This window comes from Camelina sativa, chromosome 5 (assembly GCF_000633955.1).
Source record: "Camelina sativa cultivar DH55 chromosome 5, Cs, whole genome shotgun sequence".
In the NCBI taxonomy this organism is placed as follows: Eukaryota; Viridiplantae; Streptophyta; class Magnoliopsida; order Brassicales; family Brassicaceae; genus Camelina; species Camelina sativa.
The window spans coordinates 4,077,530-4,094,610 of record NC_025689.1 but is presented as its reverse complement, the minus strand read 5'-3'; the positions used below and the strand labels follow the sequence as shown (position 1 = coordinate 4,094,610).

The 17,081-nt window shown below is 37.4% G+C and overlaps 4 protein-coding genes and 1 long non-coding RNA gene across 7 annotated transcripts; 4 read left to right on the top strand and 1 right to left on the bottom strand.

Annotated features, from left to right (window-relative positions):
- LOC104785398 (protein SMAX1-LIKE 8) lies at window positions 2,499-6,022 on the top strand. 2 transcript variants are annotated; one of them, XM_010510601.2, is made up of 3 exons: window positions 2,499-3,816; window positions 4,170-4,351; window positions 4,498-6,022. In XM_010510601.2, the coding sequence occupies exons 1-3, from the start codon at window positions 2,630-2,632 to the stop codon at window positions 5,829-5,831; spliced, it is 2,703 nt and encodes a 900-aa protein (XP_010508903.1). In that variant the 5' UTR covers window positions 2,499-2,629; the 3' UTR covers window positions 5,832-6,022. The 2 variants fall into 2 exon arrangements, with proteins under 2 accessions (XP_010508903.1, XP_010508902.1); XM_010510600.2 differs by having other exon boundaries at window positions 2,505-3,816; window positions 4,170-4,359; window positions 4,503-6,022.
- Window positions 8,655-12,021, top strand: LOC104785397 (zinc finger CCCH domain-containing protein 29). 2 transcript variants are annotated; one of them, XM_019245688.1, is made up of 3 exons: window positions 8,655-8,849; window positions 9,127-9,642; window positions 10,387-12,021. In XM_019245688.1, the coding sequence occupies exons 2-3, from the start codon at window positions 9,127-9,129 to the stop codon at window positions 11,698-11,700; spliced, it is 1,830 nt and encodes a 609-aa protein (XP_019101233.1). In that variant the 5' UTR covers window positions 8,655-8,849; the 3' UTR covers window positions 11,701-12,021. The 2 variants fall into 2 exon arrangements, with proteins under 2 accessions (XP_019101233.1, XP_010508901.1); XM_010510599.2 differs by having other exon boundaries at window positions 9,127-10,348; window positions 11,078-12,021.
- On the top strand, window positions 12,608-14,704 carry LOC104785394 (protein trichome birefringence-like 28). The gene is made up of 5 exons (XM_010510596.2): window positions 12,608-13,158; window positions 13,256-13,427; window positions 13,539-13,738; window positions 13,821-13,979; window positions 14,064-14,704. Exons 1-5 carry the CDS (start codon window positions 12,761-12,763, stop codon window positions 14,434-14,436), a joined length of 1,302 nt encoding a protein of 433 aa, XP_010508898.1. The 5' UTR covers window positions 12,608-12,760; the 3' UTR covers window positions 14,437-14,704.
- Window positions 14,733-16,662, top strand: LOC104785396 (protein trichome birefringence-like 30). Its single transcript, XM_010510598.2, has 5 exons — window positions 14,733-15,154; window positions 15,248-15,419; window positions 15,502-15,707; window positions 15,811-15,978; window positions 16,061-16,662. The coding sequence occupies exons 1-5, from the start codon at window positions 14,760-14,762 to the stop codon at window positions 16,410-16,412; spliced, it is 1,293 nt and encodes a 430-aa protein (XP_010508900.1). The 5' UTR covers window positions 14,733-14,759; the 3' UTR covers window positions 16,413-16,662.
- Window positions 14,983-16,351, bottom strand: LOC104785395. The gene is made up of 3 exons (XR_767352.2): window positions 16,262-16,351; window positions 15,473-15,799; window positions 14,983-15,170 (listed from the first exon to the last, which is right to left on the bottom strand). It is a non-coding gene; the product is annotated as an uncharacterized LOC104785395 (long non-coding RNA).

Genomic DNA, 17,081 nt, shown 5'->3' with positions numbered 1-17,081 from the left:
TACCAAAAAAATATAATCGCTGCCCTAATTTATTTTAGCATAGTTTCCACTTACAAATGAGGTTTGTCACCTAAAACAGAAATTGATATGTCAAGAAACCTCATCAATAATTCCGTCTCTCAATTTATCTTGAACATCATCCGCTAAGTTAAAATTTTGTCAATCGAACATAGATATAGACTTAAGTCCTAATTCAAATCGTTCAGCTTCTACATATATGCTATAGCTATATTGATCATATCAAGTGAAAGTGGTGTATCCGAAACAATACCTAGATGAATTAAGTTCTATCCCTTTTAGTAATTAAAAAAATATTGTATTCCGATCCGATCCATATTTTCTCCTGAACTTGAATCATAAGGAATTGATGCTTTTACCGAGTAACTATTTTTCCTTAATACCGTAAGAACTTTTATATGAACTTACACCATAATAAATGTTCATATAAATACAGAAATTCAACGCCAATCAAACTAATGAATGACAAAAGTATACTACCAGAGCGAGAAAATAATGCTATTGTTATAAATGAAGTTACTTTATAAATGTGAATTATTCACAGAAAACAAAAAGGTATCGAAAAAGAAGAAGAAAAAAAAAATTATTCCAATCAGTGAGAGATCTACAAAGGAAAGATTCTCATTCGCACCAATTGCTGGAGAAGAAAAAAGTAAAACTTTTTATAATATTCTATGAATTATTTTGGTTGATGTTCCCTTAAGAAAAAAAACCAGTATTCAGTACTAAAATGTCTGGCATATATAATCGTATAGAAGATAAGTAGTTGTCGAAATTTCATAGGGCAATGGCTTAAACGAGTGAGACATTGACACCTAGCCCATCCACATCTATGTGGGTACGTGGGTTCACAAATGTGACGTTTTTTTTCCTGATGTGAATCATGTAAATGCTATAAAGTTTTGTTATACATCAGCGATTACATGTTATTACCAAAACTCTTGAAAAATATGATATTCGGATGGGTCGTTCGGTCGTGACAATTGTTTCTAAGTCCACAAATACACGTTTTGAGCTATTTAGTCCGAAGCTTAGGTTAACTAATTTACGCGAAGGTGTGGTTCAAAAGTTTTGCAGCATAACTTTTTGTTTTTTTTTGTTTGTTCTGAGAAGCATGCTCACGCAAATATCCAATCCAAGTGATAGCAACAATACAAAATCATGTGGAGAATGATGATGATGCATATGGATTTGCAAATATTAGGTAATCTTCAAAATATTGTGGAGAATGGAGGAGGAGAAACATAATATTTTAGAAATCAATAAAGAAAAAGAAAGGGATATAGAGAAAGTGATGAAAGGTTAAGTATTTGGTGAAAAAATAGGGTTCCTTCTTCTCATTTGTCTCTGTCAAACTTTATGATGCAAAGCGACCTTTCTTTTCTTTTCTTTCTCTTTTCATTTTTCTTTTATTGTCATCGTTTAGTGTCACTTTCTTTTTATTAATTTCATAAAGTCGTATGATCGTATCCATTGTTTTCATTTTGCTCCGACAAGACCGACACTGATCTTTCTACACCTTTCGGTAATAAATGTTATAGGATTCCTTTTTCAGATAACATCATTAGTATTTGTTATTTTATTTTTGTTAACATAATACAACGATCAATTGACTTCCTAAAAGATATGGTCGAGGTTGGGGGAATAAAAGATATGGTCTAGCTACACCCTCCAATCTATACCGTCGCTAACTACGTACTGATGAAGTCAGGTTTAAACTTGACGATGACATATATTAGGTTATATGATTCTGTTACTTATACGGATAGAAATACTTCATTTAATATCTGAAGAAACCAGCTAGTATGAAGTCCATGCACTGCGGTGTGATAGAATGGTGTATTTGATTTCACCATGTTGGTCGTCCAAATATTTGCTTATATATCGAAAACAGATCTAAGTATAGTCAAGACTGAAGACCAAAATCAAACAATTGATGGCTTAAAAGGAGAATCACAAATACCGCATAGATAGCGTGGAGATAAATAACAGCGAGAGGCATTGAGTCCAAAAGAAATTAAAACTGTTGTAACACTAGTGTATAATGGTGGTAACTATATTACAAAACAGCCACATCGTATAGATACGAGTATTTTGCACATCATCAGTATTCGTATCAACGAGAGATATTTTCTTCAGGAGTATTTTAAAGATATGTAACATGTGGTTGTGGTTTGTAATAAAAAAAAAAAAATCGAATACTCGAAAATAATTTGACTTGTACACGGCAGCAAAAAAGAAAGAATGATCTCTAAAGACAAGCAACAAAAGAATCTGAAGTAGAAGTGATCCACCCACCTGTTTCTGTTCCTGTTCTTCTTGTGTTCCTGTTCGATTCCAAACTCTCACTTTCTCTGCCCCCTCGTCTGTGGGTCCCACCATTTTTTTTGTACTTCCTCAATGGGTCCTACATTTGTGTCCACTCAACCAACAACAGTGTGTGTAATCCTCCTTAATAAATTTATATTTTCCCCCCCGTCACACATTTTTCTTGTTACATACAAACAACAACTGAAAATAGTAAAATAATTTAAGATTTTTTTCTCGTTTAATAATTTCCTTTTTGTGAAAAAAAACTTGTGTGAATTTTTTTAATTTATGGTCGCCGGAGATGCCAACGGCCGTGAACGTAGCGAAACAATGCTTAACAGCGGAAGCAGCCTACGCGTTAGAAGAAGCTGTCAACGTCGCACGTCGAAGAGGACACTCGCAAACGACGTCGCTTCACGCTATCTCAGCTTTACTCTCTCTACCAACCTCAGCTTTACGCGACGCATGCGCTCGTGTTCGTAACTCCGCTTACTCACCACGTCTCCAGTTCAAAGCTTTAGATCTTTGCTTAAGCGTTTCTTTAGACCGGATCCAATCCGGTCAACAACTCGGATCCGATGATCCGCCACCTGTTTCTAACTCCCTCATGGCTGCGATCAAACGATCTCAAGCTCACCAGCGTCGTCTTCCTGAGAATTTTAGGATCTATCAAGAAATGTCGCAGAGTGCTCAGAATCCGAACTCTGTTTCTTGTGTTAAAGTGGAGCTTCGTCAGCTGATTCTTTCGATCTTGGATGATCCGGTCGTGAGTCGGGTTTTTGGTGAAGCGGGTTTTAGGAGCTCCGAGTTGAAGCTTTCGATCATTCGACCTGTTCCTCATCTTCTACGCTACTCATCGCAGCAGCCTCTGTTTCTCTGTAACGTAACCGGGAATCCTGAACCGAACCCGGTTCGATGGGGTTTTAACGTACCGAACCGGAATTTTAACGGAGATTCTGATTACCGGAGGATAAGTGCGGTTTTCGTGAGGGAAAAAGGGAGGAACCCTCTGCTTGTTGGTGTATCGGCTTACGCTGTACTAACCGGTTATTTAAATTCGATTGAGAAAAACCGAACCGACGGGATTATTTTACCGACGAAGCTTCACGGTTTAACCGCGGTTAACATCGGTTCAGAAATCTCCGATCAAATCGTTGTTAAATTCGATAAAACCTACGTCGATACGAGATTTCACGATCTTGGGAAGCTTGCGGATCAAGGTTCAGGGCCAGGGTTAGTCTTGAACTACGGAGATCTTAGGATTTTTACCGACGGCGAAGTAAACGTACCGGCGGCGAATTACATCGTGAGTTGCGTTTCGGAGCTCTTACGGAGACATGGAAGAAGAGTTTGGTTGATCGGAGCGACGACGAGCGACGAAGTCTACGAGAAGATGGTGAGGAAGTTTCCGAACGTGGAGAAAGATTGGGATTTGCAGTTACTCACCATCACTTCTCTTAGGTCTTGTTTGCCTCACAACAAGTCCAGGTTCTTATCTCTCTCTCTCTCGCTTCGTTCAGATTCTAAAACGCTTTGATCGCTTTTTTATATGCCATTAAAACAAGTCTTTAGATAAAGTTTTGTATCACAATATTTTAGCCTAAGAGTTTTTACAATTTTATTGTCTTCTACTAAAACAGCATATAGCATTTGAAAACATGTCTGACCTAATAATAGCTTATAGAGAAACGATGGTTGAACAAGTAAGATATAGAGAAACAGAACGCCATAAATTCAAAGCAGTGTCACTTAAATGTAGAAACAGAGAATTGATGTACAATTTGTTACTTTTAGATTCCTGTATGGCACTAACTTTAATGCGTGTTTGTTTGTGTGCGCAGTTTGATGGGATCATTTATTCCATTTGGTGGATTCTTCTCAACTCCTTCTGACATGAAACTGCCCTTCTCCGGTTTCAACAAGGACATAACCGGACCAGTGTCTTCAATATCCGATCAGACTCAATCTACCTTGCCGCCTTGGTTACAGATGACCACAAGAACTGATTTAAACCAAAAATCTGGTGCGAAGGTCGGTTTATTTTGTCTTTTCCTAATTTGTTATTCTCCCATAATCGTTGAAACTGTTTCTTGGACTACAAGTTTGCTCGGCTGAGTGTATAATTCCATTATGTTATGTTAATTGCAATGTGTCTTTACATCTCCTCAGTGCAGACCAAAGAAGGGTTGGAATCAGTTTGTGAAAATAAGTCCACGAGCACTGCTTCTGCATCAAGCGGTTCAGCTAAATCGGTCACTACTGATCTCAATCTGAGGATATGTTCAGTCACTGCAGGATCCAGTCTCAAGCAGCATTTGGAGAGAGATTTTTCTCAGCCACAATCTGTGTCCTCCTCTTGCTTGGACAATCCAAGGGACCTTACCGCAGAGAGCTTCAAGATTATTTACAGAAGATTAACGGATAAGGTTTCAGGACAAGATGAGGCTGCTAGAGTAATCAGCTGTGCATTGTCACAACCGCCTAAGAGTGTAACTCGAAGAGACGTTTGGCTCAATTTGGTTGGGCCTGATACTGTAGCCAAGAGGAGAATGTCACTTGTCCTTGCTGAGATTGTGTATCAAAGCGAACACAGATTTATGGCCGTTGATCTTAGTGCCGCGGAGCATGGTATAAGCGGTTGTGATGATGCGATGCGGTTGAGAGGAAAGACGATGGTGGATCATATCTTTGAAGTGATGTGTAGGAATCCTTTCTGTGTAGTGTTCCTTGAGAACATTGAGAAAGCGGACGAGAAGTTCCAAATAAGCTTGTCAAAGGCAATCAAAACGGGGAAGTTTATGGATTCACACGGGAGAGAAGTTGGTATTGGAAACACCATGTTTGTTATGACGTCAACTTCACAAGGCTCCGGAACAACATCATCTTATTCTGAAGAGAAACTATTGAGAGCCAGAGGAAGGCAAGTGGAGATATGGATTGAAACTGTATCCAGCTTACCAGTTGTGAGATCGGTTTCAGGCTCAACCTCAGCGAACAAGAGGAAGCTGATGGAGAAGAAAAAAACTACGGAGACAGTAAAAAGGTTGAACAGAACATCTAATGGAGTTCTTGATCTGAACCTTCCGGCTCAAGAAACTGAGATCGAGGAAAATTATCATTTTCAAGAGAACTCAAACGTTTGGTTAATGAACTTGAAGAATCATGAACGTCTCATTGAGGTTCCTTTCAAGCCTTTTGATTTTGAAGAACTAGCTGAAAAAATCAAAAAGAGTGTAAAAGAAATTTTCGACAAGTGCATGAGATCGGATTGCTTGCTGGAGGTTGACCCTAAGATCATAGAACGATTGCTAGCGGCTGTTTATTTCTCAGACAATAGAAAAGATATCATCAAAGAGTTGATGGAGACAGTATTGAGTCGAGTGTTCTTGAAACTTAAAGAAAGGTATGAAATCACTACTAGTTGTGTAGTAAAATTAGTTGGTCGAGATCTTGACATTTTTCGTGAGGATCAAATGGACTTGTTCTTTGTAAAATCTCAGTAGGTTAAAGATAGCTTTATATGGAAAGTGTATCATATATAAGGTAGAGTTATAGTAATAGGTGTTATTGTTCTTTTGTGTTTGCTATTATAATGTGTGTTCATGTAGTTGTGAGTGGATCTTTCTCCTTGTTTATATGTATAACCTTATGTAAATGAATTAGTTATTGGGTAACACATTTTATTTTATTTCAATTTTCCCTGTTTTAACCAAATCGACTACGTCTAGTGAATAACGTCATTATTAATAAAATATGTTAACTGTTTTTAATTTCTATGATTTGGGTTGAATAATGATAACTCAAAGTCAGTCTTCCAAGTTCCAATTTTTTTATGTCATCGTAAATGTACGCACTCGATGACTCGGCCCACAATCTGATGCAATTTCTGACGAGTTTTTAGAAATAGTTTGAGAGGCAAACACACAAAATTTATCTCACAATAAAAAAAGTTACTATAATAATAAGTTGACCATATAAGCAAAGAACCAAAATTGACCAGAAGGAGCGTAGTCTTAGTTTTTCAGCATATCTATGACTCAACTTGCTCAAAAACATTATCATAATTCTTCGTGGAAAAAATAACTAAACACATTATTAGTATATAGAGGCTATCTATTTGGCATTATGATTTAATGCTGATTATGATTGAAAACTATCAGCCTGTTTTAAGGTAATTATGTGTTATGATGGGTACTTATGACTTATAGACCATAGACTTAGGTTATTAAAAAGGAATGCATAACTATATGTTATTTGTATGTATGTTTATGTTTATATAAACTAATGACAAGTGCAATTTCTTATAAGTTAGTGATTTAGATTTCGTAATCCGTTGGTATGTGTGGAGTAGTAGTATAAATGAGTTCACAAAATAGCAAATTTGTGATGTGTGACTTGGAGTAGGAAAAATAGCAAATGAATACACTCACGGAAGATAGAAGAATCATATAGAAAAGTAAAGAATAATAATGATGAGTAAGTCAAATGATGAAAATCGAACGGAGTAATCCATTAATGTTTTGTGTGACTGAAAATTATTATTTTCTTAAATAAAAAAAGGAGAAATATAATGGAATATTAATTATAATATTTCTGTAAAAGTTAAAGGTTTAGTTTAAGAGATTAACAAAACAATTAAGGAAAATGGAAAAAAGTGGAAGCGGGCGGCCAAGTGAAGACATTCTCTGTCGCCCACCCAAACACCATAAGAAGATAGAAGGCGTGTCTCACTTTCTCTCTTTCTCCACGCGCATCTTCTTGTGCGTGTTTTATCGCTCGCTTTATCCTAATCACTCCATTACAACTACCTTATTAAGTTAATCTCAAACCTTTTAAGATAAGCTTATCTATATGATCGTTGAGATAAAAGTTTGGTCTCTATTTATTGATTGGTTACTCTATCTATGTAGGTTTTGATTTCGTATCAATCATATGAAGTATGGATGTATTTATTGTTTGAACACTTATACCAAACAAAACAAAGAAAAGGATTATTTTAATAGATCATGGAATTATGTGTTTAAGAATTAAGATTGTTTGTGTTTTGTAGTGATGCTTTAGAAAAAGAGTAGACTTCTAAAGTAGCCAAACGTGCTAATTGAAAGCGCGTACTGAAGACACTCGCACACACGGTTGTAGAATGGTTACCTGCTAAGTGCTAAGTCGGTCGATTTGATCGATGGTAGGGTCCTCTTACACATCCCCAACTCCATTTACCACTATATCAACCACACATATATATTATGGTCTCCTTTTTTAAAAAATATTTTATAAATACAAATAGTTCATAATATCTTAGGATATGTTGGAACTTAAAAATACAAGTATTTCTTAATATCTAAGAATCTTTGCCCATACTATTTTTTTGGAACAAATACGCATATATATATATACCCATGCATTTATATGAAAACATCATGCGCAGATGGAAAATATAAACTAATGTAGATCTGGTCAGATGTTAATATCTGTTGTCTTTTGAAATTTTGAGCTATCTTCTCCAGATATACACATAACTATTTTGTAATAGAGTAAGTCTTTTATTTGAAATGCATGCAGACAATTTGATACCTCATAAAGATATACATGGAATGAATAGTAACAACAACTATATTCTATTGTGGGTTTATAAATTATAAGTACCAAAGGATCTCCTGAATTGAATCTACCAGATGAGTAAGTTAGTACCCCTTTTGAGTTTTTTTTTCTTCTTCGTATAATTAAAACAAAAGTTCAGTTCTTTTGTTAATTAATCAAAACAAAGTAATTGATTAGGAAATTTAGAAGTAGGTCCTATAACTCCTAAAGAGCCAACAATGGTTTCGGTTATAACAAAACCAAATTGATACATTATCCTTATTATATCTAGAAACTTTAAACCAAAAAACAAAATGTTATCTAGAAACAATAAATAAATAACATCCCCCGGAATTAGACTTTTTCTTACATAAGTGAAATATACAATGAAATACATTATTGTTTATATTTCCTTCCCTTCAAAGGACCTTGCTTTTTTTTTTTTTTATCATTATAAAAAAAGACACTTTGAAAAAATCAATGAGATAGGAAAGATTGATATAATTATATTACTTTATATTAAAAAGAAGATATTATAATAATTATTATATTAAAAAAAGACAAACAAAATACTACTAGTAAAATAAGAGTCAGCAAAACAGCGACGTTCCTTTACCTTTTAAAAGTTTCCAGTTTTGACTTTTGACCTAAACCATTTTCCTAAGAAGAACAAAACAAATGAAATTGAAGAAAAAAGCAATAAAAATATTTATAAAAGAGAAGAAGAAGACCAAAGAGAAAGGTAGACGAAACAAAGAGCGCACCTTCCTCCTCTCCTTCTTCGTAAAAAATCCAAGTTCCCCTTTTAAAAGGGAGCCTCTCATTTCTCATTTCATTCTTCTTCTAAAAAACCCAACCAACCACTTCTCTCTCTACTTCTCTTTCTCCTCAAAACCTCCAAAGTTTCAATCTTTCAAAATCCAAAGCTTTATCTTCTTTTCTAGGTATGTCTTGATTCTTTTCTCTGTTCTTTTTCTGTTATTTCAAAAAAGAAAAAAAAAAAACAAATTTTATGGTTTTAATGGCTTTGATCTTGACCTTTTTATTGTCTTTCCCTCAATTGAATATAGAAACGGTCGTGTAATTTATATTCATTATTACTTTGCTTAATTTGGTGAATGATTCTTGTGTATAAAACAAGAATCTTGTTATTGAAAAACAAAAATAAAAATTGAAACTTTGAAATAAAAAAAACTCATCTTTTTTCTTCTTCTTACGCAGATGTGTGGCGCAAAGAGCAACCTTTGCTCTTCTAAAACCCTAACTGAAGTCGAATTCATGAGGCAGAAATCTGAAGAAGGAGCTACCACCATGTCTCTCCTCGAATTTGCCGCCTGCGACGATCTTTCATCGTTCAAGAGAGAGATCGAAGAGAAACCATCGGTGGAGATCGACGAGGCAGGGTTATGGTACTGTAGACGGGTGGGGTCGAAGAAGATGGGTTTCGAGGAAAGAACACCTCTTATGGTTGCTGCTATGTATGGAAGCATGGAAGTGTTGAGTTACATAATTGCCACGGGGAAATCTGATGTGAACAGAGTTTGTAGTGACGAGAAAGTCACTGCTCTTCACTGTGCAGTTTCTGGCTGTTCTGTCTCTATCGTTGAGATCATCAAGATCTTGCTTGATGCTTCTGCTTCGCCTAATTGTGTTGATGCTAATGGGAATAAACCGGTTGATTTGTTGGTTAAAGCTTCTCGGTTTGTTCCTAACCAGAGTAGAAAGGCGGTTGAGGTTCTGCTTACCGGGAGTTTTGATGGTTTGATGGGCGATGAGGAGGAGGAAGTGAAGAGTGTTGTGACTAAGTATCCAGCTGATGCGTCGCTTCCTGATATTAACGAAGGTGTTTATGGAACTGATGAGTTTAGGATGTTTAGCTTTAAGGTTAAGCCGTGTTCTAGGGCTTACTCTCATGATTGGACTGAGTGTCCTTTTGTTCATCCTGGTGAGAACGCTAGGAGGAGAGATCCGAGGAAGTATCCTTACACTTGTGTGCCTTGTCCTGAATTTCGTAAAGGGTCTTGTCCTAAAGGAGATTCCTGCGAGTATGCGCATGGTGTTTTCGAGTCTTGGCTTCACCCTGCTCAGTATAGGACTAGGCTTTGTAAAGATGAGACCGGTTGTGCAAGGAGGGTTTGTTTCTTTGCTCATAGACGTGATGAGTTGAGACCTGTTAATGCTTCAACTGGCTCTGCGATGGTTTCACCGAGGTCGTCTAACCAGTCTCCTGAGATGCCGGTTATGTCTCCTTTGGCACTTGGATCATCGCCAATGAACTCACCTATGGCTAGTGGTGGTGTTCCTTTGTCTCCAAGAAATGGTGGGTTATGGCAGAACAGAGTTAATAGCCTTACACCACCACCGTTGCAGCTTAATGGCAGCAGATTGAAGTCGACTTTGAGTGCTAGAGATATGGATATAGAGATGGAACTTAGGTTTCGCGGTTTGGATAACCGCAGACTTGGTGATCTCAAGCCATCNTTGCTAACCGGGAGTTATGATGGTTTGATGGGAGATGAGGAGGAGGAAGGAGAAGTGAAGAGTGTTGTGACTAAGTATCCAGCTGATGCGTCGCTTCCTGATATTAACGAAGGTGTTTATGGAACTGATGAGTTTAGGATGTTTAGCTTTAAGGTTAAGCCGTGTTCTAGGGCTTACTCTCATGATTGGACTGAGTGTCCTTTTGTTCATCCTGGTGAGAACGCTAGGAGGAGAGATCCGAGGAAGTATCCTTACACTTGTGTGCCTTGTCCTGAGTTTCGTAAAGGGTCTTGTCCTAAAGGAGATTCCTGCGAGTATGCGCATGGTGTTTTCGAGTCTTGGCTTCACCCTGCTCAGTATAGGACTAGGCTTTGTAAAGATGAGACCGGTTGTGCAAGGAGGGTTTGTTTCTTTGCTCATAGACGTGATGAGTTGAGACCTGTTAATGCTTCAACTGGCTCTGCGATGGTTTCACCGAGGTCGTCTAACCAGTCTCCTGAGATGCCGGTTATGTCTCCTTTGGCACTTGGATCATCGCCAATGAACTCACCTATGGCTAGTGGTGGTGTTCCTTTGTCTCCAAGAAATGGTGGGTTATGGCAGAACAGAGTTAATAGCCTTACACCACCACCGTTGCAGCTTAATGGCAGCAGATTGAAGTCGACTTTGAGTGCTAGAGATATGGATATAGAGATGGAACTTAGGTTTCGCGGTTTGGATAACCGCAGACTTGGTGATCTCAAGCCATCCAACCTCGAAGAGACTTTTGGATCATACGATTCATCTGCTGTGATGCAACTTCAGTCACCAAGCAGACATTCTCAGATGAACCACTATCATCCGTCTTCCCCTGTGAGGCAGCAGCCGCCACCTCACGGATTCGAATCTTCAGCAGCCATGGCAGCTGCAGTGATGAATGCAAGAACCTCAGCGTTTGCGAAACGCAGCTTGAGTTTCAAGCCAGCTCCAGTAGCTGCTTCTAATGTCTCGGATTGGGGATCACCAAACGGGAAGCTCGAGTGGGGAATGCAAAGAGAAGAGCTGAACAAGCTGAGGAGAAGCGCCTCCTTTGGCATTCACGGAAACAACAACAACAACAACAACTGTGTGTCACGCCCTGCAAGAGACTACAGCGACGAGCCAGATGTGTCGTGGGTGAACTCACTGGTGAAAGAGAATGCACCAGAGAGAGCCTTCGGGTTGAATGAGAGGGTTGGGAACACGGTGAACGGTGCAGCAGGTAGAGACACATTTAAGCTGCCGTCGTGGGCAGAGCAAATGTACATAGACCATGAGCAGCAGATTGTGGCATAAGTAAAGAAGCAGGGAAGAAAAGATGGGATAAGATTAAAACAAAACTGCTTTCGTCTTATGGGCCTCCCTCTCTACACAGAATCTAACAAATCTCTGGCAATAATTCTTTGATTTGTGTTTGACCCATATATAGTTTGGTTTTGGTACTAGTATATGTTCTTTTTTTCTTTGTCATTCTCTTGTCCTTTGTGGCACTATGTAATGATTAAAAGCAAAATAATTGTTGATGCATGAGTTCAAAATGTTCTTTGAACGATCTTATTATTAAGCTTTGTAACTTTTGTTGGAGAAGAATGAATGAAATTGAATATTTCAAGTGCAGCTGAGAGTCTGAGACAAATAAGGCGGCGACCTACAGTAAAATTGGGATGCCAAAGTAAACCATGTGACAATGTTGCATAAAATCTTTCATTTCTTGGTGGTATCGATGTGTATTTAATGCTAATCACCTATCATCGCGGTGACGCATGAATTTTGAGAAATTACACTGTCACTTCCATTCTATTTGTCGGTTTTCAAAGTTCATATACTCGATTCAGGAGATTTATAAAGATTTTTTTTTTTTAACTAACTCCAAGCATGCAACTCATTACCTCGATTTAAAATAAAAAAAACACTTTGAATCAAAAATTTAAATAGAATTATTATCCTTACTAACTTATTTGAACTAAATTGATAAGAGACAAGTAACTAATATTAAGCTGCTTCTACATTTATTCTTTACAATTACTCCATAACTAGTTTATATATTTTTTTTTCTTTGCAAAGCTCCATAAATAGTTTAGTCTATGATTGTGAACAGAGTTTACATTTTAAAATAAAAAAGGAAAAGTATAGGAAATTAATTTGGTGTCCACCAATAAAGCTATAAGACAAAAATAAACCAAATCCACCAATACTGAAGTTGTTTAAATCCTTTAATAATCCCAATCTTCTTTTCTCTCCTATATGATTACTCTCTCTGTCTCTCTCCTTCGTGTTCTCTCTCCGAGCCACATACCGACACTTGCATAACTGTTGACCCAAGTCACCAAGTCCTTCTTTCTTCTTTTATCAGATCATGCAACCTTCAAGAACAGGAGTTCCATTTTTCGAAACAAGAGCGATCATGAAGCAGACGAAGAAGAGTAGCAATCTCTCAATCTTCGTAATCGTCTTCTTCCTTCTCCTCTTCGGGATCTTCATGTACAATGACAACCTCAAATCCTCCTTTGCTGACTTCTCTTTCTCAACAACCTCCACGAGACTAAAGAATGTTCAAGAATCGATCAAGAACGTGCCACTAGAGGAGTGCGATCTCTTCACCGGTGAATGGGTGTTCGATAACAAGACACATCCATTGTACAAAGAGGAAGAGTGTGAGTTCTTGACGGAGCAAGTTACTTGCTTAAGAAACGGAAGGAAAGATTCTTTGTATCAGAACTGGAGATGGCAACCTAGAGACTGTTCTTTACCAAAGTAAAGTTACCTTTGTTTCAAGTTTGATTAATTTTCTGGTTTGATTGATTTGGTTATTTCAATAATTGTGTGTGTTTTTGATTGGTTTGATTGAAAGATTCAAAGCAAAAGTGTTGCTAGAGAAGCTGAGGAACAAGAGGTTGATGTTTGTCGGTGACTCGCTTAACCGGAACCAATGGGAATCAATGGTTTGTTTGGTTCAATCTGTGATTCCTCCCGGTAGAAAGAGCTTAAACCGGACCGGTTCTCTCACCGTTTTCAAAATCCAGGTAATCCTAATTAATAACACTTGTGTGACACTTACGCTAATGACATTATTTTACAATTTCTTACTTTTTTGGGATAGTCGCAAAACTGAAAATTTAAAAATATAAAAATAGGACTATAACGCAACGGTGGAGTTCTATTGGGCGCCATTTTTGGTGGAATCGAATTCGGACGATCCGAAGATGCACAGTGTTATCGACCGAGTAATAATGCCTGAGTCTATCGAGAAGCATGGAGTCAACTGGAAAGACGTTGACTTTCTTGTCTTCAATAGTTACATTTGGTGGATGAACACTGTCTCCATCAAAGTCCTGTAAGTTGTAGTATACACTAAATAATACACACACTTGTTGTAATGAATGGCTGAGGATTGACGATTGTGGTGATGAAAACAGACGTGGATCGTTCGATGATGGGGACACAGAGTATGATGAGATCAAACGGCCAATAGCGTACAAGAGGATGTTGAGGACATTTGGAAATTGGGTGGACCATAACATTGATCCTTTAAGTACAACTGTTTTCTTCATGAGCATGTCTCCTCTTCATATCAAGTAATCACTTTCTCCCATCCACAAAACTCCTTTTTTTTATCTAATAATGTTTATATTTGATTGTTATTTGTGTTCTGTTTTTAGGAGCTTAGATTGGAATAATTCTGAGGGTATTAAGTGTGCTTTAGAGACAACACCAATCTCAAACATGTCTTTCATCGTAAACACGGACTACCTTCAGTTTTCTGAAGTAGGGACAGATTACAGACTGTTTTCGGCTGTGGAAAACGTCACACGGTCTCTCAAAGTTCCAATTCATTTCCTCAACATCACTGCATTGTCAGAGTATCGTAAAGATGCACATACTTCGGTTTACACGATCAAGCAAGGCAAATTGCTGACGAGGGAGCAGCAAGCCGATCCAGAGAATTTTGCTGATTGCATCCATTGGTGCTTACCGGGACTCCCTGATACTTGGAATGAGTTTCTCTATACACACATTGTTTTTCAAAGATGAAAATTATTTGGATTCTTTCATCTTTTTTTTTTTTTTTTGGTTATTTCAAAATTCTTGTGATGTATATAGTGAGAGCCAAGTGTGCTATAGATTGTTTTGTGAATTAGGCTAAAAATTTTGTTGAATTAAAGTGTACATTTACAAAGGGAAACATAAATATTATAGTTACAATACATGACAAGATTAGTAGGTGTGTATTATCAGCTCCATGATTGTAAAATATGTTGAATTAGTTGAAGTTAATAAACCAACTACGACCCAACATTCATAGTTGGCAATGGCATACAACTTTTCTCATATCTCCAGAAACCAAACATAACGATATGAAACAAATCGATGGCCGAGCAAGGAAAGGTTACCTTTCTCTGCTCTACTTTGCAGTCGTTCTTCTTCCTGTGTTCCTTCTCGGATGCTATCTGTACAACGAGAAGCAACTGAGGATTGGTCAGTTTCAGGAGTTCAAGACACATAACATGAAAGAACACATCAGTCCACCACAACAAAGCAAAGAAGATAAAGACAAGAAGACTGATCTGGTTCCATTGGACATCTGTGATGTTTTCACAGGTAAATGGGTTCTTGATAACGTTACACATCCTTTATACAAAGAAGATGAATGTGAGTTTCTCTCAGAATGGGTGGCATGTACGAGAAACGGGAGGCCAGACTCTAAGTACCAGAAATGGAGATGGCAACCTCGAGATTGCTCTTTGCCAAGGTCAGTTTCCACCTTTCTGAGAACAAAGATAAGCAAAATGAGTAAAACACTCTCTTCTTATCTCAAATGACTTTTGTTTTATTCGGGTTCTAGGTTTGATGGAAAGGTGCTGCTAGAGAAACTCAGGGGAAAGAAACTGATGTTTGTTGGTGATTCAATACATTACAATCAGTGGCAATCCATGGTTTGTATGGTCCAATCAGTGATTCCCTCAGGAAACAAGACCTTAAAACACACAGCACAAATGTCCATCTTCAAGATTAAGGTCTTAAAAGACTATATCTTATATGCACAAAAAGATAATAATCCAAGACTTACCTTCTCTAGTAATTTGAATGAATGTGTAGGAGGAGTACAATACAACCATAGCATTTTACTGGGCACCTTTCCTAGTCGAATCAAATGCTGATCCTCCAGACAAGCGAGACGGGAAGACAGAACCAGTAATCATACCACAATCAATCTCGAAACACGGTGAGAACTGGAAAGACGCAGACTACCTCGTATTCAACACATACATATGGTGGACTAGACATTCCAAGATCAAAACTCTGTAAGTGACAACAGTCTCTCACTCTCTCTCTCTACCAAGTTCCAAACTTCCAAATTTGCCTAATCTTGATAAAGCAGCTTTCTACTTTAATGCTGCTTAAAAGAAAACAAGGATCTTTCAGCAAAAACGACTCAAAAGAAGACTATGAAGAAACAGGAATCTATATTGGATACAAACAAGTGTTATCAACATGGACAAAATGGCTAGAACAAAACATTAACACAAATCAAACATCTATCTTCTTCAGCAGCATGTCACCAACTCATATCAGGTACTACAAATCATCAAACCCTCCCCTCATAAAAATCAAAACTTTGCAAAAGACTAATCCTTTTTTTCAAATTTGCAAACAGGAGTTCAGATTGGGGATTCAACGAAGGAAGCAAATGTGAAAGAGAGACAGAACCAATACTAAACATGTCAATACCACCAATAGATGTTGGAACAAATCGAAGACTTTACGAAATCGCAGTGGATGCGACGAAATCAACAACAGTGCCGATACGTTTCCTCAACATAACAACGATGTCAGAGTATAGAAAAGATGGGCATACCTCATTTTACGGATCTCGAACTGGGAAGCTCATGACAACGGAGCAGAGATTGGATCCGAGAACTTTTGCTGATTGTTATCATTGGTGTCTTCCGGGATTGCCTGATACATGGAATGAGTTGCTCTCTCTGTATATTATCTACAAAAGTTAATATTTTTTCGATTGAAATGTAAGAATTTGCTTAAAAAATCCAAGCTTTTTCAGCTAACAAAAACACCAGATTCCGACAGAAGTAACCGGAGAAGATGGGAGAACGACGGCGAAGAGATTGATGAAGATTTAAGAGACAACTCTCCGAACCGGTTATTTAAATTAAATTAACAGGGATAACCGGTTTAGCTAAGTGAGACTACTGATGAACCGGTCTAGTCTTTTCTACCAATTACCTTTTTTTTTTCATACTACTTTGGTCAGCAAACGTTATTGGAAAGTCAAAATTTGCGGTTAGATGCATTTAATACGAAATTATAGAAACCGTTATGTGTGATTTCTATAACGCATTAAACCGTTTAGGAAAACAAAATGGAACGTTTCTTATTTTTTTGCTATAAAGTATAAAGAGAAGTTTTCTTAGCCAGAAAGTTGTGACATCTTCTTTTATCTATTTAATAACATTGAAATATGACACTTATATTTAAAATTATTTCTGTGCATACATGGTCACCACAATTTGACAAATCCTAGTCGCGAATAGACTTTAATATATCGCAAAATTTGTGTCTTTCTTTTTCTTCTAAATAAATTAAATTAATATCTCAACTTGTTGTTTTCATTGGATTAATTCCCTCACTTTCAACTCGCACTAGCTAGTACCGTATGT

What these genes read in the sequence shown, in the direction of transcription:
- LOC104785398 (XM_010510600.2), top strand. Translation starts at nt 2,630, where the DNA reads ATGCCAACGGCCGTGAACGTAGCGAAACAATGCTTAACAGCGGAAGCA. An exon ending in TTGCCTCACAACAAGTCCAG is followed by an intron (nt 3,817 to 4,169) that starts GTTCTTATCTCT and finishes TTGTGTGCGCAG; the next exon opens with TTTGATGGGATCATTTATTC. An exon ending in ACCAAAAATCTGGTGCGAAG is followed by an intron (nt 4,360 to 4,502) that starts GTCGGTTTATTT and finishes TCCTCAGTGCAG; the next exon opens with ACCAAAGAAGGGTTGGAATC.
- LOC104785394 (XM_010510596.2), top strand. Translation starts at nt 12,761, where the DNA reads ATGCAACCTTCAAGAACAGGAGTTCCATTTTTCGAAACAAGAGCGATC. An exon ending in AGAGACTGTTCTTTACCAAA is followed by an intron (nt 13,159 to 13,255) that starts GTAAAGTTACCT and finishes TTTGATTGAAAG; the next exon opens with ATTCAAAGCAAAAGTGTTGC. An exon ending in TCACCGTTTTCAAAATCCAG is followed by an intron (nt 13,428 to 13,538) that starts GTAATCCTAATT and finishes ATATAAAAATAG; the next exon opens with GACTATAACGCAACGGTGGA.
- LOC104785396 (XM_010510598.2), top strand. Translation starts at nt 14,760, where the DNA reads ATGAAACAAATCGATGGCCGAGCAAGGAAAGGTTACCTTTCTCTGCTC. An exon ending in TGTCCATCTTCAAGATTAAG is followed by an intron (nt 15,420 to 15,501) that starts GTCTTAAAAGAC and finishes ATGAATGTGTAG; the next exon opens with GAGGAGTACAATACAACCAT. An exon ending in CATTCCAAGATCAAAACTCT is followed by an intron (nt 15,708 to 15,810) that starts GTAAGTGACAAC and finishes GCTGCTTAAAAG; the next exon opens with AAAACAAGGATCTTTCAGCA.
- LOC104785397 (XM_010510599.2), top strand. Translation starts at nt 9,127, where the DNA reads ATGTGTGGCGCAAAGAGCAACCTTTGCTCTTCTAAAACCCTAACTGAA. An exon ending in GATGGAACTTAGGTTTCGCG is followed by an intron (nt 10,349 to 11,077) that starts GTTTGGATAACC and finishes ATATGGATATAG; the next exon opens with AGATGGAACTTAGGTTTCGC.